The sequence below is a fragment of the Trichechus manatus genome, unplaced genomic scaffold (assembly GCF_000243295.1).
Source record: "Trichechus manatus latirostris isolate Lorelei unplaced genomic scaffold, TriManLat1.0 scaffold00208, whole genome shotgun sequence".
In the NCBI taxonomy this organism is placed as follows: Eukaryota; Metazoa; Chordata; class Mammalia; order Sirenia; family Trichechidae; genus Trichechus; species Trichechus manatus.
In genome coordinates this window covers 588875-613292 of record NW_004444144.1, presented here as the reverse complement: position 1 = coordinate 613292, position 24418 = coordinate 588875, and the positions used below count along the sequence as shown (strand labels likewise).

Below are 24418 nucleotides of genomic sequence, written 5' to 3'. Positions count from 1 at the left end.
AGGATATATTATTCTTGGCTGGCAATTTTTTTCTTTCAAGGTTTTATATATGTCATCCCATTGCCTTCTTGCCTGCATGGTTTCTGCTGAATAATCCGAGCTTAGTCTTATTGTTTCTCCTCTATGTGACTTTTTGTTTTCCTTGAGCTGCTCTCAGGAGTGTTTGTTTGTCTTTGGTTTTAGCGAGTGTGATTATGATATGCCTTTGTGATTTTCTTTTGGGGTCTATCCTATATAGGGTTTGTTGAGCTTCTTGGATGGCCAGCTTTTCATCTTTCAGGATATTGGGGAAGTTTTTTGTCAGCAATTCTTCAGTGATCCTCTCTGTGTTTTCTGTTTTCTCTCCCTATTCTGGAACTCCGATCACTCGCAGATTTTTGCTTTTGATTGTATCCCACATAATTCTCAGGCTTTTTTCATTTTTCTTTGTTCTTTTTTCTCTTTTTTCCTCAAACAGAGTGGTATCCAAATGTTTGTCTTCAATTTTGCTGATCCTGTCTTCCATCGTTTCAAACCTGCTCCTCAGCCTTTCTGTCCATTTCTGAAATCTTGGTATCTTTTGGATTTCTAACTGTTGTTTTTGTATGATTTCTAGTTGTGAATTTTAGCATTTTATTCCTGTATTATTTTCTTGGCTGTATTTTCCATGAATTTGTCTGCCTTTTCTATGAATTTGTCTATTTTTTCCTCATTTTTGTCTGCTTTTTGCTTCAACTTTTGGATAGCTCTGACTATTAGAGATTTGAATTCCTTATCAGGTAGTTCTAGTGTCTTTTCTTCTACTTGAAAGTCATCTGGAGTTTTATTTTGGATGTCTACTGGGACCATCAAAACAACCTGTTTTTGTAAATGTTTTGATATTGTCTTCTGTCTTCAGGGCATTCAGTAGTTATTTTCCTTTTTTATTGATTGTAGATTTGTTTGTTTCATCCTGCTTTTTTATTTGGTTATGTCTGAGCAGGCAGGCTATGCATTCTTTGTTGTTTGCTCGTCTGGGGGTACGATACTTTTCACCTCCTTCTCCAATGGGCAGGGTCAGTGACTAAGGTATGGTACAGCAGGGCAGGTTCAGCTGAAGGGGAGTTGCTGGGATGGGCTGTTTGTGGCACATACCAGGGCTGAAAATGTGGACCAGGAATCAGTCAGGGCAGGTTTCAGTAGGCCGTGCCTGTGCTGCTTGGGAGTGTGATGTTCAGCGCATGGTGCAGGTAGGCAGGAAGGAGGGGGTAGATTGTGAGGTGTGGAGCTAAGATGGGTATGGGAAAGATGAGAGAGAGGAGAGAGGAACAGGAGCCAAAAACACACACACAAACAAAAAAGCGTGCTAAGGGAGCTTGCTATTGTAGTGGAGAGATGAGAGACTGAGAAATGGGGAAAAACAAAAATGAAACAAAAAGTGTGAAAGAAAAAAATGAATAAATTGAGAAACTGGAAATGAAGAAAGACAAAAAGGGAAAAAGAGAGAGAAGAAAACAAAACAAAGAAACAAAACAAAACCAAAAAGAAAAAAGAAGTGCCCCCAGGGATGTCCCTTTGCTTCTCCGCAGAGTAAGGGAGCAGCTTCCAAGCCACGTGGTACTGCCCGGCTAGAAGGGGCTCCCAAGCCGAGACAAGAAAAAGAAAACAAACAAACAAATCAAAACAGAACAAATAAACAAACAAAGAAACAGAAAAGCCCTGGGGGTCCCACCAGCGTGGCTGCATGGGCCGGGAAGCAGTTTCACAGTTGAGCAGCGTTTTGCAGCCTTTCAGGAAGAAGCAAAGATGGCACACGGAGCCAGGTATTTGAGAGAAAGGAGGGGGAGGTGGTCAGAAGTAAGGAAGAAATCTAAAGAAGCAGAAAAAAGCAACACCAGCAGCCAACAGAAGGCACTCAGGGAGCCGGCCAGTGCGGGCAGGGGGAATCCAAGTAACACCAGGGTGAAGCTGGTGCTTCCCAGCCAAGAGACTGTGGCTAAAGGAAGCAGAGGAAGCTAAGTGGGGGTGAAGAAGGGTGGGGGTGGGAAAGTCTATATCGCTGGTTACCAGTTGCTCTGTCTCCTGCTGGAAGCTCCGTGAAGCTGCTTTCTCATACCCCGTTTGCTGATCTCCGACAGGAGTCCAAGATGGCAGATCCGTGCTGCTGTAGCTAATAGGGGACTTCTGAATGTATCTCTCCTCACTCTCCGTTCTTGGTCAGTTTCTTCTTCCATTCAGTGCTTGGCTGAGTTCTTTATCTCTTCATTTGATGCTTAGTTCAGGACTGACATGTGACTCCATCTGACTTAGTTTTTCTGATCTTTGCTGCGGAGGGACGGCGTGGTGCTTCTGACTATAGCACCATGTTGCCCGGAAGTCCTGTCAGATATATTTTAATACATACACAGATAAAAAGTACACAAATCATAAAAATTTACTCCAACGATAAAGAATTGGATGGCATTGGCATTTTGTCAGTTTTGGTAATAACTTCATTTGTGGAAGGTTCTGGATCATCTTGATTATCCCTGGGAATGAGGATGGTATTTCTAGCCAGAAAATCATTGAGAATAGTCTGTATGGTCCTTTTTGTTCTTCATATATTTCGTGGTAATATCTCGCTGCTTCCCAAATCTGCCTGTTGACTTTAGCAAAGCAATCAGCACTTGGGCCCATGTTTTCAAGCAACTGAAACTCCAAATTTAGTTTAGAAAAAGTCTAGCTAATCCTTCCACTGTAAAATTTTTTGACAACTTCTCTTCTTCATCTCTCATTCTTTTGTTCTTCTTCAGCATTTCTTTTCTCCTCACAATCCATTAAGTCCTGATCTGTCAGTTCTCCTTCTTCGTGATCTATGAGCTGTTTCACACTGGCATATCAAGTTCTAAATTCAGCATTCTTGCCATATGGATGTTTTTTCCACCAATCTCTTCCATCGTATTATCCTGATCAATGTTTGCAGGGTGTTCACATAACTCATCAATTTTTTCCATATCCCCTGCATGCATTTTCCTGTAACTTCTTCCAGGAAGATGCAATGTTCTAGATACACTGAAGAATACTGTAACTCTTCCAGAAATGTTACCATACCTCCATCTGTTGCAGCTATTGCCTGAGCAAATGTACTCCGTAGGGTGGTGACTGCACCTTGATCCACAGGCTGAATCACAGCTGTTATATCGGGAGGTAGATACATCACTTTCACATCTCTATTTAGATCATCTACATGAGGAGGATGCCCTGAGGCATTATCAAGTAGCAGCAGAATCTTGAAAGAAATGCTCTTTTCAAGGCAGTAGGCTTGCCCTTTTGGGATGAAACAATTTAAAAACCAGTCTTTCAATAACACAATCGTCATCCAGGCCTTGGAGTTACTCCTGTAGTAGACCAGCAGCTTATTTTTGTCAATGTTTTTGAATGCTCAGGTTTTCAAAATAGTAAACGAGAAAAGGTTTTGATTTAAATCCAGCAGCATTTCTTCCAAGCAGCAGCATGATTCTGTCTTTAAATGCCTTGAAACCTGGCACTGACTCCATCTCTTTGTGAATATAGGCCCATTCTGGCATCTTTTTCCAAAACTAGCCTGTTTCATCCACATTGAAAATCTTACCATTAGTAATATGTACTACATACAATGTTGCAGCGTGTAATGTTGATATTTAAAAAAAAAAAAAGAAAAAAAAAAGACGGTCAGTAGGCGCTGTTAGTCATAACTTGAATATGTTGTAAGTCAGGACTACCTGTACTCACACATTTACCATTCCCAGCACTCTTCACTGTTTTGTACAGACTGAAGTTCTTTTTTGTTACAGCTTTCCTTCAGCCTAAAGAACTTCCTTTAACATTTCCTGCAGTGCAGATCTACTGGCAACAAATTTTCTCAGTTTTTGTTTGACAATATCTTTATTTCACTTTCACTTTTGGAGGCTATATTCATGGGATATAAAATTCTAGACTGACATTTTTGTTTTCCTTTTATTACATTAAAGGTGTTTTGGTTTGCATTGTTTCTGATGAGAAATTTGCAATCACTTTTATCTTTGTTTCCTGCATTTAACGTTATCTTTTTTCCTCTGGCTGTTTTATCTCTTCATTGCTAGTTTTCAATATTTGATTATGATATGCATTGGTATGGTTTTCTTTATGTTTATCCTATTTGGAATTCATTGAGTTCCTTGTGTCTGTGGATTTGCAGTATTCATCAGATTTGGAAATTTTTCTGCTATTATTTTGTCTGATCCCTTTCTGGCTTCTCTCCTCTGGGACTCAAATTACACAGGTTAGACTTTGATACTGCCTACAAGTCACTAAGACTGTTCATTTTCTTTTCCCCTAAGACTTTTTCTCTCTGTATTACAGTTCGGATACTCTGTATTTCTATCTTTGAGTATACTGACTTTGTCTTCTGTACAGGCAGTCCCTGGGTTAAGAATGTCCGACTTACAGACCACTTACACTTAAGAACAGATTGCCATAAAGCCTATTATATTAAAAATTTGAGTTAAATGCACACAATGGTTCGTAATAACAAACATACACACTACTTTGTAACGCTCCCAAAAACACTGCGTGGTTTGGAATTGTTTCTAATTGTTTTATATGTATAAAAAGGTAAAATATATACTATATACTAAGACAAACATTTGACTAACTGATGCTAAATAAGAACCATATGTATCTGTTCTGACTTACCTATAAATTTGACTTAAAGACAGACTTAGGAACGGATCTTGTTTGTAATCCATGAACTGCCTGTAGTGTCTAACCTGCTGTTAAGCTCATTCAGTGAATTTTTTCATTTTAAATATTGTATCTTTCATCTCTAGAAGTTCCAGTTTGTTCTTTTCTAGATCTTCTATATACCATATTTTTACACAAATAATGTGCACCTTTTGCTTGTTTGTCAAGCGTGTCCTCCTCCACGAAGTATTTTCACAAGTGCCACTACGTCAATTTTTTTTACATTGTTGTAAAAAAAAAAAACTTAGCACAGACCTCTGACAAAAATACCTCTGCGGGGGAGGGAACAGCTGGCAAACAAACAGAAGGTGTACACTGTTTGCATAAAAATATGGTATATCCTCATTATGTTCTTCTTTTCCTTTAAATTCCTCAAATACTTATAATAGATATTTAAAATCCTTGTCAGTCAATTCCATCATCTGTTATTTCTGGATCTGTTTCTATTGTCTGATTTTTTTCCTGATTTCAGGTCACATTTTCCTGCTTCTTCCCAGTAATTTTTTCATTGGATGCTGGACTCTGAATGCTTCATTGTTGAGAATCTGAATTTTGTGGTCTTCCTTTAAAGAACGTTAAGCTTTATTTTGATAGGCAGTTAAGTTACCTACAGATCGGTTTTCAAGACATGTTTTTAAGCTTTATTAGTATGGGTTTATCGTAGCCTTTAATCTAGGACTATCTTAGTCTTAATATTAAGGTGTGACCCTTCTGGGGTCTTTTTGAATGTCAACAAACACTACTGTGGCTGATAAAAGCTATGAGAACTGTTCAGCATATAGCTCCTAGTGGTTCTTCTTTCCCAGCCTCTTCAAATCTTACTCTAGACGTGCATAACTTTGTATTCAGCCAAAGACTCGAGACCTCATGCAGATTTCTGGGGCTCTTTATCTGGGTAGTTGCCTACTCTCCAAAACTCTGCCCCAGAAATTCCAGCCAATTCAGTTTCTCCAAACTCTGATATCTATCTCTTGGACTTAGTGAGATAACATGCTCTGCTTGGGACACTCATCCCTGTGCTACAATCTAGAAAGTACCTCTAAGCAAAAGTCAGGATCATATTTGTTTCCCTTCTTTCTGTGATCACAATCCTGTACTGTCAGCTGTCCAATATCTGAAAAGTTGTTCCACAGATTTTGTCCAGCTTTTATTTATTTACAAAAGTGAGTGAGTGAGTGAAAGTCTGCAATCAGTTACTGAATCATGGCCAGGAACAGAAGTTTCCTCTCCAGTTCTTTTTTAAGGGAGTGATTTTAGACTATCTTTCTTGCACTCATTTTTCTCTAATCATGAACGTGTTAAAGATGATGAAAGTTTTAAACGTAACCATCCCTTTGCAAGTCACCTTAATTTTAAGTGGTACTCAATAATCAGCTTTATATAGAAATATATTTCTCTCAATTTTTGGCCATGATACACAACTTTAATAGCGATAACAGAATTAAACTTCTTATTTACACACAACTCCTTTAATTTAAATTCCATAAAATGCATTTCTTTATAAGTAGCAAGGTCTCTTGTGTTCTTTTATTCATCATACAAAATGTAAAGTTTCTTTGAATTCATTATTGCTTTTTTCTTATACTGATTATAGAATTAGAAAGCAAAATAATTACAACAGCTATAAATAATCAATAGAATAAACTACCACTAGGCCTTTCTTCCACAGTGCAACTGGGTTGGTTTTAACTGCCATCCTTTAGGTTAGTAGTCAAGTGCATACTGCTCGCACCATCAAGGGAACTTTTAAGAATAAACTTAAATAATCCCATACATATATATACACACACACACACACACACAAATGAATATAATATACTTAAATACACCTTAAATATATAAGTACAGTTTATTTTTATGAAGTAAAGCAAAATAGACCAAGAAGGTAAGGAACAGGAGACATAAAATGATAATTTACCTCTTATTTGTCTGTCAACTACTCTCATTTCCTTTCTTATCTTCAATGACCATTCATTGACCTGAGAAAAAATTTAAAAATAAACAAGGGATACCAATACTCCTAATTCAACTAATTTTAAGAATTTCATATTACTTTTACATTTATACCAAACACAATCCAGACATAAAATAAAGCCATTTTCGAAGAAACAGCTTTAGAGCCAAATTCTTTTTTTCTTTTTCTTCTTCTTCTTTTTGACCTCTTTTGATCCATAGTGCATAGAAGCCTCAAGCTATTCAAAGATTCTTACCTGAAGGAAGGCAGTGAGAAACACTTTATACAAAACCTTAGAGGAAGTATGATATCCCTGCAAGTACACAAAGATTTTTCAAGAGGTTCATGGACATAGATAATTTTAAGGGCATCAGTTTTAAAATTTTCACCTTCTACAAATAATCATTTCAAAAACAGCTCTGCTTGAGAACATGCCTGTCATGAGAGTTCACCTTTTCCTTCTTCCCTATCACAATAATACTTTCCCACTTTACAAAAGAAGGTATTCCTCTAGCCCATGTCTCTTATTACCATTGTGTATTTCCCTTAGAGACAAAACACTCTGAAGCACTAAACAATGGGTCAACTGGAAATACTGGTGTGATGATAAGGTAGTGAATGCTCTACTGATTATCAAGTTCTTAACGCACGTGAAGTATTTTCCAATTCTTCGCTTTCAAAAAAAACTGAAGGAGCATCTGAGTTATCAGCTGATAAATTATTAAAAGTAATTTTTATACTAATTCACTATGCACTTTTTGGCATATGACTCAGAAGAATTTCAAAGAAATGAGTGACACTACCAAAAAAATCTCCTTCCATTCCCATCTACTTATTAATGTTAGCAAGGTTTCTCAGGACTGGAGTCTAATAAAACATAAAACAGGAATAGGATTGATGCTGAACTCTATAGAATTCATCCACGTAGCACTCATCCAGAGATATGTTAACTAAATGGCAAAAAAAAAAAAAAATTCTATATCGTTAGAAGACATACTTCCAATAAATTGTTATGTTTAATAATTATATTAAAAATCTGTAAAGTATTTACTATGCACCAATAATAATTATAATAACTCTACCAGGAAGATGCATTTAAACACTTAGAGCTGTATGGTCATAAAATTTTAAAAATTTTAATGTTAGGTTCATGCACATATTTTAATTGAAGATATAATAGGATGAATAAGAAATTATTTCAAGCATAAAATTACTACATTAGGAAAAAAGCCATGTAGTGAAAGTGGGATGGAAATAAAAGTTAAAGGAGAAAAGTGATTAATAAAAAAAAGTCTGACTTGTACATGTATGTTTAAAATGAACAATGATGGGTTTTAAATTGCTGTGATATTCAGTCTACTGGATACTTTTAAAAGAGTTATGTAACAATTTCAATTACAGATACCAACATTCACACTGTGCCAAAAATTACACCCTATCCAACTCTATTTAAATCTATCATTTTATATATATATATACACATATATATATAAAACCAAACTCCATTGCCATCAAGTTGGTTCCGACTCATAGCAACCCTACAGGTCAGAGTAGAACTGCCCCACAGGGTTTTCAAGGAGTGGCTGGTGTATTCAAACTACCAACCTTCTGGTCAGCAGCTGAGCTACAGGGCTCCATGGTTAAGAGATGCCCTTATGGGGCAGTTCTACTCTGTCCTGTAGGGTTGCTATTAGTTGGAGTCGACTCGACAGCAATGGGTTTGGTTTGGTTGGTATATATATACATAGGTGTGTGTGGGTGTGGGTGTGGGTGTGGGTGTGGGTGTGTGTGTGTGGGTGTGTGTGTGTGTGTATAAATGTATGTCTCAACCATCTAGTGCTGCTATAACAGAAATACCACAAGTGGATGGCTTTAACAAAGTGAAATTTATTCTCTCACAGTCCAGTAGACTACAGGTCCAAATTCAGGGCATCAGCTCCAGAGGAACGCTTTCTCCGTAGGCTCTGGAGGAAGATCCATGTCATCAATCTTCCGTTGGTCTTGGGAGCTTCTCTGCACAGGAACCTCAGGTCCAAAGGAAGCACTCTGCTCCGAGCACTGCTTTCTTGGTGGTATGAGGTTCCCATATGTCTCTGCTCACTTCTCTCTTTTATATCTCAAAAGAGATTCGCTTAAGACGCTATCTAATCTTGTAAACCTCATTGGTATAACTGCCACTAATCCATCTTATTAGACCATAGTGATTGAATTTACAACACATAAGGAAATCACATCAGATTACAGAATGGTACACAATCATACAATACTGGGAATCATGACCCAGTCAAATTGATACACACATTTTTTGGGGGATATAATTCAATCCATGAGATTCTACCTTCTGGCACCCAAAAAATCACATGCTTGCAACATGCAAAACATATTCATCCCGTCATATCATAGCAAAAGTCTTAAATCAACTCCAAGTCCAAAATCCAAAGATAAAATTTCTCTTCATCTGTGAAATCTAGAATACAAGTTGCTTCCAAAGGTACAACGGTAGAACAGGCACAAGCTAGACATTTCCATCACAAATGGGAGAAAATGGAGGGAAAAAAAGGGATAACAGGCACCAAGCAAGTCAGCAGAACACATTACATTAACCCTCAATGCTTTGCAAATAATCTTCTGTTCTCTGAGACCATATACACAATAGCCCTGCCCTCCAGACTCTAGATATTGGCCACAGTCTCCGGATTCTGAGTGGAGGCCCATCAGCCCTGGGCTTCAGCTCCGACTTCCAGGCCCACTGGGACAGCACCTCTGTTTCCCTCAGCTTTAGGCGCACCATTCTCCTATTCCACTGGAGTGACAATTCCATCCTTAGAAACACCAGAGGCCATGGCTCCACCCTTTGAAACCCTTGAGGTCATGGCCATACCTTTTGAGACTGAGACAGCTCGGCTTCTTATGTTCCTTGTCTCTTCAGCTTCTGCTTCCTGTGGCATCTTGGCCCTCGGGCCTCACTCCCGCATCTGCCCTGCTGAGGCAAGTGTTCCAAGGCTCTGTAGCTCCACCGATAAGTGCCTGGAGGCACCCTACTCCAGTGCAAAGGCCCTCACACTGTAGGTCAGCAAGCCTAACTCCACCAATAAGTGCCCGGAGGCACCCCACTCTGCCAGGAAGCCTCTGGCTCACAGGCACTCAGCTCTCTCACTCTGTGGGTTGGCTCCAGTGCCGTCTCCCACTGGTCTCCTGGTTCTGCTGCTGCTGGTTCTCTGCCGCTGCCCCTTCTCTGCTGCTGCTTGTCCTCTGCCACTGCCACTCCTCTATCCATTCACAGTTTCAAAACTGCTTCCACATTTTAGGCATCTGTTAGAGCAGCACCCCACTCCCAGTACCAAATTCTGTCTCAGTCATCTAGTGCTGCTATAACAGAAATACCACAAGTGGATGGCTTTAACAAAGAGAAGTTTATTTTCTCAGAGTCCAGTAGGCTACAAGTCCAAATTCAAGGCGTCAGCTCCAGGGGAACGCTTTCTCCATAGGCTCTGGAGGAAGGTCCATGTCATCAATCTTCCCTTGGTCTGGGAGCTTCTCTGCACAGGAACCTCAGGTCGAAAGGACGTGCTCCCAGCACTGCTTTCTTGGTGGTATGAGGTTCCCATGTGTCTCTGCTCGCTTAAGACACTATCTAATCTTGTAAACCTCATCAGTATAACTGCCACTAATCCATCTTATTAGATCATAGTGATTGAATTTACAACAAATAAGGAAATCACATCAGATTACAGAATGGTACACAATCATACAATACTGGAAATCATTGCTCAGCCAAATTGATACACACATTTTTGGGGGGATGTAATTCAATCCATGAAAATCTATGTAATTTAAATTAATTGATATTAATTTAAAACTGTCCAAGACAGTACACAATTACTCAAAATTATTTTAGGTGGTACATGAACAAAGAAATTTTAAGACACTGCTGGCTAATCAGAATGTTCAGGAACTGTAGGAAAGGAAATTGAAGCTTCATACATTTATTCAAATGTTTACTGAGTACCTGTGATGTGCCAGGCACTGTTCGATGTGCCACTAATACAGGAGGACACAAAACAATCAAAGACCCTACCCTTATGAAGTTTACATTCTAATGAGTAAAAGCAATCAATAAACAAATAAACATGTAAACGTATACTACGTCATATAATGACTATACTACTAAAATGTCTTTCATAAGTGAAGGCAACTTTCAGTTTCAGCTTAGAAGTCATTTCTTCTGTCCTTACAACAAGAAAAAAGCTGAACCAAAAGCAAACAACTTTTCTTAGATCTATCAGAAAACTGAAGTCACAGGGCAAACTGCCATTCAGAATCTGAAATGACAGGTAAATTCAGAGTCACATTGAGTTCTGCTCATCAGAAACAGAAACCACCAGAGCCATAAAATGGTAGAACACTTAAAAGGTAATTTTGGTGACTTGTTGGAGGCTGAGAGTGGACTAGAATGAAGAGTGAGAAACTCCTGGGAGCTGCCACATTTTCTTGGGTTTTACCTGCAGGAAACACCAGGAGGTTCTCATGGTGGAAAGTCCAAATAGATCCCCTCATGTTTCTGGCAAGGGGAGGGGAGAGGTAACCATTTTGAAACAGGCCCACATAACAAATGCCTACTCTCCAGGGGAAACAATATCACTAGAGCCTTACCCACCATGGGAAAGGGCATTTACCCAACTCCAGTTCCCTCTAGCCTGTTTCATGTATGGGTAGGGAGACAAGGAACTACGAAAGAGTTGTGACAGTTACAGCTCAGGGACACAGGCCCACTATAAAACAGAACTTTAGACGTAAGATACAGAATGCTTCCCCTCCCCATATCTTACTACCATATCATCAAGACTCCAGTATACTAACAGTACAGTCTAGTATAATAACAGCTGAAAAAGCTGCAAGACAAACTCTATTTAAAAAGGAGTTCTTATGAGATAGATAGGGTTAACTGTGCTGGCGGAATAAAAGAGCTGTTAAAAGATTACTACCTAGAAGTTGGGTAAACAGGAACCACATCCTCTCAACATAAAATAAGATCAAAATAATCCGTGAATTACTACCTCCTCCGTAGTGTCTAGTCCCTTCCCCCTTTTTACAGGTTCTGTATGTGCAGAACAACGAAGTGTGACCACTGTTTTGACCCACCGAAGCGGGTGAAGTACTGCAGAAGATCAGTGCGCCTGCGCCATATCCCATTATAAGTGATGCCAAGGGCTGCTGAGGGGACTCCATCTTGAATATCAGCGGGTTGCATCTTGGATTACAGATGTGCGTGCAACCTAATTAGTATGCACTGCCATTCTGAGAAGTACCTGCCCCTTCAAAGAAACACACTGAATATTCATTGCTCTATTATCTCCACCGAACCCATATAAGCCCTAGCTTTGCTTCCCCCTTCGAGTCAGTCTTTTGGAGAGGTATGAGCCCTCACTGACTCCTTTTACTTGTCACAAGTAAAATAAACCTGTTAGAGCTGAACTCAAAAATTGTCTCCTCTGTGTATTCTTACAAGAGAAAGACAAGGACCCACTGAGTCCAGAGGGCCTCCGTGCCCTGAGCAGTAACACTGAAGGAAACTCAAAGACAACCAAACCAAAAAACCTATTGCCGTCGAGTGGATTCTGACTCATAGTGACCCTACAGGACAGAGCAGAATTGTCCCATAGGATTTCCAAGGAGTGACTGGTGGGTTTGAACTGCTGACCTTTGGGTTAGCAGCCAAACACTTAACCACTGCGTGACCAGGGCTCCCCAAAGGCAACAGGAGAGACAAAAACAAAGACGCTACAGGAATTTGAAGCCTCTGGCACCTACAGCTACAGCAAACATTAAACACAGCCCAACTCCTGGCCTGATTAATATAAAACCTCTTACTAAAAACCTATTTACTTCAGTTCCTATTATCTCATACATCATGCCTGGCTTTCAACAAAAAATTACAAAGCATGCTAAAAAACAAAGTCTGAAGAGACAATGCAAGCCTTGGAACCAGATTCAGATATGACATAGATTTTGGAATTATCAAGGAGAAATTTAAAATAACTATTATTAATATGTTAAGGGCTCTCATGGAAAAAGTAGAAGACATGCAAGAAAAGATGGGTAATGTAAGCACAGAGATGAATACTCTAAGAAAAAATAAAAAGGAAATACTAAAAATCATAAGCATTGTCAACATTGAAACAGGGACAAAGAATGCCTATGATGGGTTCATCAGCAGACTGCACACAGATGAAGAAAGAATAAATGAATCTGAAGATAGGTCAATAGAAACATCCTAAACTGAAATAAAAAAAAGAAAGAAAAAAAAGGACAGAACATCCAAGAACAGTGAAGCAATTTCAGAAGACGTACCGTACCTGTAATTGGAATACCAGAAGAAGGAAAAAAGAATGGAGCAGAAGAAATATTTGAAATAATAATGGCTGAGAACTTTCTAAAATTAATGACAAACACCAAACTATAGATCTCGGAAGCTCAGAGAGCATCAAGCCAAATAAATAGCAAAACAAATAAGTAAAATAACACCTGAGCATCTCATACTTAAATTGATTTACAGGATGCCATAAACAAAGTAAAAAGATAGGCTACAAATTGGGAGACGACATTTGGAACCATGTAAGTGGCAAAGGATTCATATCTAGACTATATAAAGACTTCCTATCAATTAATGTCTGTTTTTCTTTAACTGAATTCTAAATACTGTATATGAAAATCTTCAGGAAAATTTAGTCTCTAGATTCTTTTGCTACCTTCTTCCAGAGAGGACTTAAACGTTTGCTTCTGGCAAACAACTAGCCTATGGGCACTGTCAATTGGTTCATCTTAATTAATCCAATCAGGGATTAAGATGATTTGAAACCGGGCTTCACCTTCGTGAGGGCTGGTCTATTTCCAACTCACTGTTACTGCTAAGGTGTACTCTTTCTGGTATATCCCTGAGGATATAACAGAGGCCCTTATCCTTGGTTTACCCCAAACTCCATTTTTTTTTTTTTTACCCCCTAACCACAGGATCTGTCAAAAGCTCTACTCAGACTCTCAATTTCTCATCGCTGCGTTAGAAATTAAATGAAAGGTCCCTGGGTAATACAAAGAGTTTGCACTCAGCTGTTAATCAGAAAGTTGGTGGTTCAAACCCATACAGCAGCACCATGGAAGAAAGACCTGGTGATCTGCTTCCAAGAAGATTACAGCTGAGAAAATCCTACAGAGCTCAGTTCTACTCTGTAGCACTTGGGTTACCATGAGTCAAAACTGACTTGACAGCAATGGGCTTTTTTTTTTTTTTTTGGTTTTGGTTTTGTAGGGAAAAAGTGGCCCCAAATGTCAACTCCAAATGTAAGTGACCTTAACTCTTCTATAGGATCTTGGTTTTACAATTCCTCACTGCCTTGGCAGCTCTCCAATGATGTGCATAGTTATACTTTTTGTTTAGCTCTTCTAGTTATTTTCAGCAGAACAGCTGGTCCAAAACTACTTACTTTACAATTGTCCTTATGAATTTTTTAGGAATATATTTACTAGTTCTGTCTAAGAAAAAGGCCTAGAAGCAAGGATACTCCAGCAGCAATAAGCACCATGAGTATCCAAATTGTGGTTTCTAAATACACTTCCCACTAAAAGAAACCAGTGCTCTTTGGACATTGCTTATTACTGATGAAATGATGAAAACTCTCCATCTTGCAAACCCTTATAAAATAACTGATTCAGAAAACTGACACCAATAGATGCTAAAATATCTATGTAAAAGGTTAATGATGATCTGGACATCTACTCAGTGTCAGTGGATCACCTCTCAGACTACTTACTAGTAGCAAAGGGAAAAATCTAATGTCATAGTGATCAGGCTGTCACTACAGCAACAGTGACCAAACTTATCAGCATCATTAATAATGAGATTACCAGACACTATATACCTCCTGATGTGATACAGTATGAAGTGAACAGATCACCTATGAGGTATTCTTGCTAAACTGGACAATGAATAAGGAAGAGACCAAAGAAGAACTAATGCATTTGAATTACGGTGTTGAAGAATATTGACTATACCATGGACTGCCAGAAAAATGAATAAATCTGTCTTGGAAGAAGTACAGCCAGGATACTCTTTAGAAACGAGGATGGCAAGACTTGGCCTCACTTACTTTGGACATGTTATCAGGAGGGACCAATCCCTGTAAAAGGACATCATGCTTGGTAGAGAGTCAGCAAAAAAGAGAAGACCCTCAATGAGAGGGACTGACATAGTAGCAGCAATAATGGGCTCAAACATAGCAACGATTGTGAGGATGGTGCAGGACCTGGCAGTGTTTTGTTCTGTTTCCATGAGGTAGCTGTGAGTCAGAACCAACTCAATAGCACCTAACAATAACATTCTTACTACACTGTTTAACCTGAATCTGATCAAGTTTTTAAATCTAATTTTCAGTTTATAGAAAATGCTGGGGATAGAGGAAAAAGTTAAATAACTACCAGACAGATCCACAATGAAGGATATTCTACAAGACAACTAGGCTAGCCTTATAAAAAAATTTTTTAAGTTAATTTTATGAGGAAAAAGGCAAAGGGGCGGGGATGCTACTCTAGATTTAAAAGACTTAAACATACTAATCAAATACACAGCATGGTCCTTCACTGGATCCTGATAAAAATTATAAGATATTATTTGGGACACTTGGGAAAATTTAAATATGGACTCGATATTGGATGAAACTAAGGGATTTTTGTTAGGTATGTAAAATAATTTATTTTCTGGAGATGCACTCTGAAGTGTTGTGGACTAAAGGGTTATGATATCTGTAATATAATTCAGCCAAGAAAAAAAAATATAGCAAATAATAGCAAAATGTTATGAACAATTGAATTTAGATGATATATGAAGTTTTCATCATGCTACTACTCCTACTTTTGTGAACTTTAAAATATTTCATAATAAAAATGTAAAAAATAAAGTACTTAGCATGTCATTGATATTCCATTATAAAAAGAAATTAAACTTTTTATAACAAGGACAACATAAGCATAGTAAAATGACAAGACATATGCTTAGAGAAAATAAACATTTTTAAAGATATTCATCCTCATAATAGTCAGGATAAAGCCAGATACCATTTCAAATCTCAGATTGGAATAGTAAAACTTTCAGTCAATAACAAGTAGTAGAGAAGATATGAAAACAGAGCACTCTCATATACTTCTGGTTGATGCACACATTAGTACAACTGTTTTGGAGCCCAATTTGGTAGTACCTTTTACATTTAAAGAAACCATACCCTAAAATTCAATAATTTCACTTACAGATACATATTCTAAAGAAACTCTCTCACAAACATACATGTATTAGAATTAGTTCATTACAGCACTGTTTCATTAACAAAAAAAAATGACCAGCTATAAAATGAATAAACTGTCATAAATTGATACAATGGATTTCTATGGCTTTAAAAACACATGAAATAACTTTATCAGTATATAAATAAATCTCACATATAAAGTTACATAAAACAAGCAATTGTAAATTTTTTAAATACAAAACAAAACGGGGCATGAAGGAGTCGTATCAAAATTAAGATCATGATTGGTACTCTCTGGGAGAATGTAAGGGACTAGGGTGAAGAGAGGAAGCATGTACACTGATGTACTCGCTTCCCACAGGGCTTTCGAACCTGTATGAAAAGGGTCAGTCATGGCCAATGGAAACCATGGCAGCATATACATTGCATAGCAACCAACGCTCTTGCCCATGGGATTGTCCCAAGTAGGAAACAGCGCTCACCCACTCAAAGATGGCATCCAACCATGCCACTCTGAATGTGTGTCCGCTCTCTACATTTCTGTCAATAATTCAATCTCCTGCATCAGTCTCCTGAAACTTTCCTGAAACTTTCAAAAGCCTGATTTGAATGAGGGTGGGATTAAACAGAAGCCTAAGAACTATCTTTCTACTCTCACCCCAAATCCAGTAGATCATCAAATTCTGACTATATCAAACCAAACCCATTGCCATCGAGTCAATTCCGACTCACAGGGACCCTACAGGACAGAGCAGAACTGTCCCATAGGGTTTCCAACGAGTGGCTGGTGGATTTGAACTGCCTACCTTTTGGTTAGCAGCTGAGCTCTTAACCACTGCACCACTAGTATTTCTAAAACTCATCCTATCGTCTTCCATTGCCATTCTTAGTTAAGATCCACATCATCTCTTGCCACTAATGGTCTCCCTACTCAATCTCTTCTCTCCAAATCATGTTCTAAACCACTGTTCTGAATGCTCCCCATCTTTAGGAGCAATGACACACACGTATTCACTAATATGGCCTCTACTTACCTCTCCAACTTTGTATTTTACCACTGCCATCACTCCTCCTCCCTCCCACTCAGATGTAAGAGTATTCCATCTTCCAACCATTCTGAACTTTTTTGTTTCCTCCAACTTATGATCCACACTTCCACATTTTCCATACACAGCTCACTTTGCTTGAAATGACTACTCTTTCCAAATCCTGTACCACCTACCACCTGGCTAATGCCTCTTCTGACAAGGCCCAAATAACCTCCCTGACCAACACACCTTCCCCACTCCAGATACTTAATCACTCCCTCCACTGTGACATCACAGACCTCATACATACTTACATTATTGCTTTTATCTCTGAAGTGTATTTGTTCACATGTCAGTCTCCCCTAGTAAACTTTGTATTATTTGAAGTCACCATCCGGTGTCTTATTTATTTTTGTAAACCTAGTATCCAACCCAATGCATACGAAATATCTCAGTAAATATCTGTTGTATGAACTAAGTGAATCAAGCTTTCTCTATCTTCCTTTCCAACTCTCCCCTTCTCATTTTCTTCTCCCTTCTGATAGTATCCCAGAACTATGAGTCCTGGCCCAGTCTAAGGACATAAGTTTGTCATATAATTCAAGAATTCTGATGCCATGGGAGCTTACTTCTGTTGTGTGCTGTGGAGTCAATTCCAACTAATAGCAACACTACAGGACAGAGTAGAACTGCCCCATAGGGCTTCCTAGGCTGTAATCTTTACAGATCACCAGGTCTTTTCTTCTACAAAGCAGCTGGTAGGTTTGAACAGCTGACCTTTCAGTTAACAGCCAAGAGCTTAATCACTGCATCACCAGGTCTCCTTGGAAGGTGACTACCCTATCCAAAGCTAAATCAGCAAAGTTCCTAAGAAAGGACCAATACAACTCTCCCGGAGAATCTCAAGTCCAAGAGAAGACATGTCTCCTGTCTCCTCCTACCTGATAGTTGCAAAGTTTCTAAATAGATAACAAGGTTCCCTCACCCTCAGCTGGCACAGTCTAGTAGTCTTAGCTTGGGCCCTTTAAGACAGAACAGGTTTCACTGCTAAGATGTTGCCATCAAAGTGTCTCTGAGATGCCTGGGGGGAAAGGTTTCAGTCTGTAGAGGCTCCTTATACAGCAAATACTTCCCTGGAGTATTCCTTGAAACAGTGCTCCACCTTGGGACTATCTGATCTTAAACCTTTCTTAACCTTATTCTGATACTCATTCATCATTCAAAAAAAAAAAAAAAAAAATCCATTGCTATCCAGTTGATTCCGACTCGTAATGACCCTAAAGGACAGAGTAGAACTGCCCCTTTAGGGTTTCCAAGGTGCGCCTGATAGATTTATCATTCAACAAATATTTATTTAGCATATACAGTATGCACTCTATGCTGCACACTATACCAGAACTCTGGGAACACCACCCATAATGTATTTCACTTGTCAAACCTCACCTGTCACCGTGACACCATGATACTTTGCTGGACAACCATGATGGCGTGGTATAGCTTCACCTGGCCCCTACTTATCCTATCCAGGACCAGGACCAACATGTCCTCCTCTTCCAGACCCCAGTGGAAGGCACATTGTAAATTTATCGCAATTCAATAGTATCCCAGCTGTGATCAGAGCATTTAGTTTGATCCCTCCCTCTTTCTTAGCCCCCTCCCCATCTGCCAACATTATTTTTTCTTTCACAATATCAGGGAAGTTTTCTGCCAATAAATCTTCAACAATTCTCTCTGTATTTCCTGTTATCCCCCCCGTTCTGGCACTCCAATCACTCGTAGGTTATTCCTCTTGATACAGTCCCACATAATTCGTAGGGTTTCCTCATTTTTTTAAATCCTTTTATCCGATTTTTCCTCAAATAAATTGGTGTCAAATGCTTTATCTTCAATCTCACTAATTCTGACTTCCATTGCCTCAATTCTGCTCCTATGACTTTCTACTGAGTTGTCTAATTCTGAAATTTTATTGTTAATCTTCTGGATTTCTGATTGCTGTCTCTCTATGGATTCTTGCAGCCTGTTAAATTTGTCATTATGCTCTTTTCTAATCTTTTTAATTTCCTCTACTGTGTGTTCTGTGTTTTGCTTAATTTCCTCAACAGTTCTGTATATTAATCTTTTGTATTCTGCCTCCGGTAATTCCAAGAAATTTTCCTCCTCTGGAAAATTTCTAGATTCTTTGAGAGCTTGCTGAAGCCATCATGGATTGCCTCTTTATGTGATTTGATATTGACTGTTGTCTCCGAGCCATGAGTAAATTATATTTATTTATTTTATGTTTGCTTACGGTGTCCTAGCTTCTTGTTTTGTTCTGATATGCCCAAATAGGCTGCTCATATAAGCTAGTCTGATTATTGGCACCTTTGAAGCTCTATGTCCTGTCACCAGGTATTTAGATCTGTTACTAGGTATGTGAGCTCAGGAGTCTGCCCACTCCTCCTGTATGGATTCAGCTCAGGTGCCCAGGTAGATAGCCACCAAGTTTGTGGTGCAGGCTCTCACTTACAGTCCTAGACAGGCATGGGTGATTGGTGTAGGCACAGGCATCTGGCTGCGGCAGGGGGACACACTCTGAGCAAGGCAGGGGGCTGCGGCTGCTCCTGAGTGTCCAGGAAGAAGGCGTGTCCCTGTTCCCTAGAGCACGTAGGTGGGTGGGTTTTGCAGCCGGGCTATGAGCATCTAATGCTGTTGGCTGTAAGGATGAGGGGGCACCTCTTATTCATGGGCCCCTATCGCAGGTGGCTAGGTGGCATGGGTGGAGCCACCAGTCCTTAGGCCCCTGACGTGGGAAGGTGAAGACCCTGCTTCATGGGCAGAGCAGTGTCAAACGTCAAGAACCTGCCACTTTATAGCTGAAACGGTTGAAGTTAGGGTTCTGGTATATACCCTGTTGTACCGTGGTAATGAGGGCCTATGCTGTTGAGATGGGCCCACACAAGTCTATGCAGAGGAAAAGGCACTCAACGTCTGTGGATCCCTTATGCCTGTGCCTAGGCAAAGGAGCTGTGCCTACCCTGGGTTCCTGGCTTCGGGGAGCCAGCAGTTTATTTTTTCCCGTTTGTTAATTTGTTCACTCTCCAAGGCAGGGAGAATGGCTCCAGGTGTGTGACGAATCCTACTTCCGGCCCAGGGGACTCGGCAATTGCTGAAGCCAGTCCAGGACCCAGTGCAGAGCAGGGAGCAGGGAGGTAAATGGGAAAGAGGTTTTTCCCTAAGAGGGGTGTTTTTGATCCGCACGGTAGGCTGCACGCAATTACTTATCTTTCACCGGTGAAGGCTGCTTCTCACTGGTTTCGGGTGGCCATGCAGACTCTCTGGTGCTGGGTCTCTCCCGGTGCGGAAAACGCACCTACTGATCACCGCCGCTTGCCTGCCTCACCGTTCACCCAAGAGCTGCTCAGGCCTGAAGGGCTCAGGATCTTGCTGGGTCAGGTCTGGCAACTCCTCGCTGCTTCTGAACAGTCTCTCCCTCCCCCTGCCTCTCAGTCCGGTTCCTCAACTCTGCCTTTGATGTTCAGGGCTCCCAGATTGCCATATGTAATTGAATCACTTGTTTTTTAGGGTCTTTGTAGTAAGCGGGTCCACCAGAAGCGTCTGACTACTCCGCCATCTTGGCCCCGCCTCCTATCCTTATTTTATTTAGCTCTCTTTATAGAGTTGAACATTTTTTTTTCTTTAAAAGAAATGCCAAACTAATATTACGTGTTGTCTTATTCATATATCTCTTCTAATACTTTACCAGTGGGTCAGTAGCTCTACAGAGAAGAGTATTTCCCATTCCTGCTCAAACATAGCAATGTTTCATTGTTATACATAAGGTCACTATGAGTCGGAGCTTGCTTGATGGCACCTAACAACAACTGCTTTATTGGCACCTTCTGGAACTGACAAACTCCACACTAAATTAACTGTGACAAGTGAGAAAACACTCTCCTTGGTCACAAGTCACAAGGTGTAAAGAGAGAACTTTAGAGGCTCAACCTAAAGCAAACAGAGACACTCTTCTGACAAATTAGAATAAGTTATCATGAGAAGAGAATGGGTACCTTGGAGTACTGAGAAGGGGGAACTGAAGAAAATCTTGGGCAGGACATCTCCAGCACCAGAAAAACAGATCATCTAATACTAAAAATCCTATTAGTCAAGAAACAGTTCATAGGCAGGAGGTGTGTGGAAAACATGACAGTGCAGGATCAACTCATTTCTGATCACCTCAGTCTAGGGGTGATCACTCCAACCCCTGAACTCCTATATGTACTCCTGTATACGTTGAGGAGCCCTGGTGGCGCAGTGGTTAAGAGCTATGGCAAGCTATCACTACTAACCAAAACGCTGGTAATTCAAATCCACCAGCCACGCCTTAGAAACCCTATGGGGCAGTCCTACTCTGTCTGTAGGGTCACTATGAGTCGGAATTGACTCGATGGTGACGGATTTAGTTTTTGATTTATATATATTGTGTATGTGGTAGTCAACCTGAATTGTTTTTGAAATGCTTATCTTGCAAGATGTTAAGTTCCTTGGGTGCTTAATTCATCTTTATAATCCCCCTTTGGAAGGCAGCATACATGGCAGGATAGTTATGAATACAGGCTTCAAAACAAAACATCTTATAAGCTCTAGTTCTACCACTTACAAACTGTGTGACCTTGAGCACATTATCTAAACAGTCAGTGCCTCGGTTCCACACCTGTAAAGTGGGGATAACAGTACCTGTTTTGTAACATTGACAGTCCCCACCAAAGTGCTTAGCACAATGCCTGGTTTAATACATTTTAGCTAGTAGTTGTTCTGGTTAATTCTTTTTTAATTGAGCTTTACGGGAAGGTTTACAGAGCAAATTAGTTTTTCATTGAACAATTAATACACATATTGTTTTGTGACATTGGTTGCCAACCCTGCAATGTGTCAACACTCTCCTTTTCCTGCCCGTGGGTTCCCCATTTCCATTCGTCCAGCTTTCCTGTCCCCGCCTGCCTTCTCATCCTTGCCCCTGGACTGGTATGCCCATTTAGTCTCGTATACATGATTGAGCTATGTGTATTATTGTTTGTTTTAAGGGCTTATCTAATCTTTGGCTGAAGGGTGAACCTCAGGAGTAACTTCAGTACAGAGTTAAAAGAGTGTCAAGGGGCCATACTCTCAGGGTTTCTCCAGTCTCTGTCAGACCAGTGAGTCTGATCTGTTTTTATTTTTATTTTTTTTTTTGGTGAGTTAGAATTTTGTTCTACATTTTTCTCTAGCTCTGTCTGGGACCCTCTATTGTGATTCCTGTCAGAGCAGTCGGTGGTGGTAGCTGGGCACCATCTAGTTGTGTTGGACTCAGTCTGGTGGAAGCTGTGGTAGTAGTGGTCCATTAGTCCTCTGGACTAATCCTTCCCTTGTGTCTTTGGTTTTCTTCATTCTCCCTTGCTCCAGATAGGGTAAGACCAGTGGAGTATCTTAGATGGCCACTGACAAGCTTTTAAGACCCCAGATGCTACTCACCAAAGTAGTATGTAGGATGTATAAACATTTTCCTTATACACTATATTATGCCATTTGAGCTAGACGTCCCCGAGTGTTGTGGTTAATTCTTGATATACTCTACAACCTTGCTATTCAAGTGTGGTCTGCAGACCAGTAGCATAAGCATCACCTGGGAACTTGCTAGAAATCTCAGGCCGTACTCCAAACGTACTGAATCAGAACTTGAATTTTGACAAAATGCCCAGTGATCAGTATGCACATTACAGTTTGAGAAGCACTACTCTACAGTACTGAGTACAGACTTGTCCGTAACGGCGGGGAAAAAAAACAAACATTTATTTAGCAAATGATCACACCTGTTCAGCTCTGGTAGGCATATTTTAAAAACCAATCTCATGCATCCACCCTGCCATTTTCTGTTGTTAATTTGTTTTCCCTGGTAGGTTACCCCACTGGAAGAGTACACTGACATGGTGTTCTTAGTAGTTATATTTATCATTTTAAAACATTACACGTTATACAAGTAATACATATATCGGAGACCAGTTTAAACAGTAATGAGACCATTTTTTCCATCATCTTATTCTATGAATGGCAAAGCTAAGACCAAATACTAAAGGTAATGACCTTTACCGATTATCAAAAAACACACTTCTACAGTAACAGCTATCTTATAAAATGTACATCTATATAATAAAATGTACATCTATACAGTACTCTACAGTTTGCAAAATGATGCCACACACTCTTATCTCATTTAAGCTCTAGAATTTTTATTCTGCCAGGGAGTAAAACCAAGTTGTCTGAGGGAACTAGCGTTAATACTGAGTGCCTACTCTTCTAGGATCTTTGAATATTAAATTAACATTATCGTTAACACATATTATGTGCCAAGAAACACACAAGGCATTTACATCCTTTCATTTTCAATCACTGAGGTGATATATTATCATCCCTACTCGACAGGTAAGACTAAGGAACAGAAACGTTAACTTTCTCGAGATGACGGAGCTGAGATGTGGGCAACCAGGATTCAAAGGTAGGCAATCTGACTACAGGGCCTCTACCAGTGCACGACATTGCCTCCCGACATTCTCAGTGAACAGGTAGACAAAGAATTCGAAGCCGGGTCCAGAGCTATCTTAGGCAGCATTCTCCCTGTTATAATTAACGTGTATCTGTGGCAGGGGAAAGAGGAGTCATAGCCTCCCTCTCAGTGCAGCTGGGGGCAGGTGGGTGTCAAACGGGCGACAGGAGCCCGGACCTTCCGGCGGTCGCGGCGGGCTCTCGGTCGAGGGGAGCGAGAGGGCGGGGCCTGCACCAGGGAAAGGTTCCGGGCGGGATGTACCAACGCGCGCAGAGGAAAGGGGCTTCCAAAGACAGGACAGCGTCGCTGCCTCCGCACCTTGTGGCAAGGCGAGGAACTCTTAATTAAGCCCTCGGCTCGCTGGCCGACAGCTGTGGTGCCGAGGGCTATCTCTCCCCACAGTTCAGAAACTCTCTCTTAGGCCCCTCGGCCGAGTGGGAGGCCCCGGAAATGGGGACAGGCGGTACCTGGCCATCCATGGGGGAAAGAGCGTCCAGCCGCTCACGAACTCCTCTACGCCCCACACAAAACGACCCACTCATTTGCCGCCGCCGTAGCCCTTACCAGCTCTTTGGGCGGCTTCTCCTGCGTTTTTCCAAACAGCCCCATAGCGATCTGAATTTGGCTTGCCCTTCCGGGTTTCCCTTCCCTACGCCCAGGAAGGTCACGGGCAGCCGCCTGGGCGGGGCCGGTTGAGAGGAAGGGAGCCTAGACGCCCAGAGAAGGGAGCGGCTGCAGTGAGGGTGCTGCGCATGCGCTGGACGCATGCGCATAATTGGATTGGGGGGCGGACTCTTTATAAAGATTGACTCCATTGCGTACGTTCTTAGGTAATTTTTAAACGTAGATGACAGTTTTTGTGAAGTGTGGAAGTGATTCCTCTGGAAGA

The 24418-nt window shown here is 40.5% G+C and overlaps 1 protein-coding gene across 1 annotated transcript in view; it reads right to left on the bottom strand.

Moving 5' to 3' along the window:
* The window catches only part of CHMP3 (charged multivesicular body protein 3), a 66682-nt gene extending 42469 nt beyond the window's left edge, over positions 1 to 24213 (bottom strand). The window contains exons 1-2 of the mRNA XM_004388230.2: positions 24094 to 24213; positions 6617 to 6677 (exon numbers count right to left, since the gene is read on the bottom strand). Coding sequence (XP_004388287.1) covers positions 6617 to 6677; positions 24094 to 24138 — 106 coding nt within the window. The 5' untranslated portion in view covers positions 24139 to 24213. The remainder of the gene's footprint in view (positions 1 to 6616; positions 6678 to 24093) is intronic.
* Between the last annotated feature and the right edge of the window lie 205 nt (positions 24214 to 24418).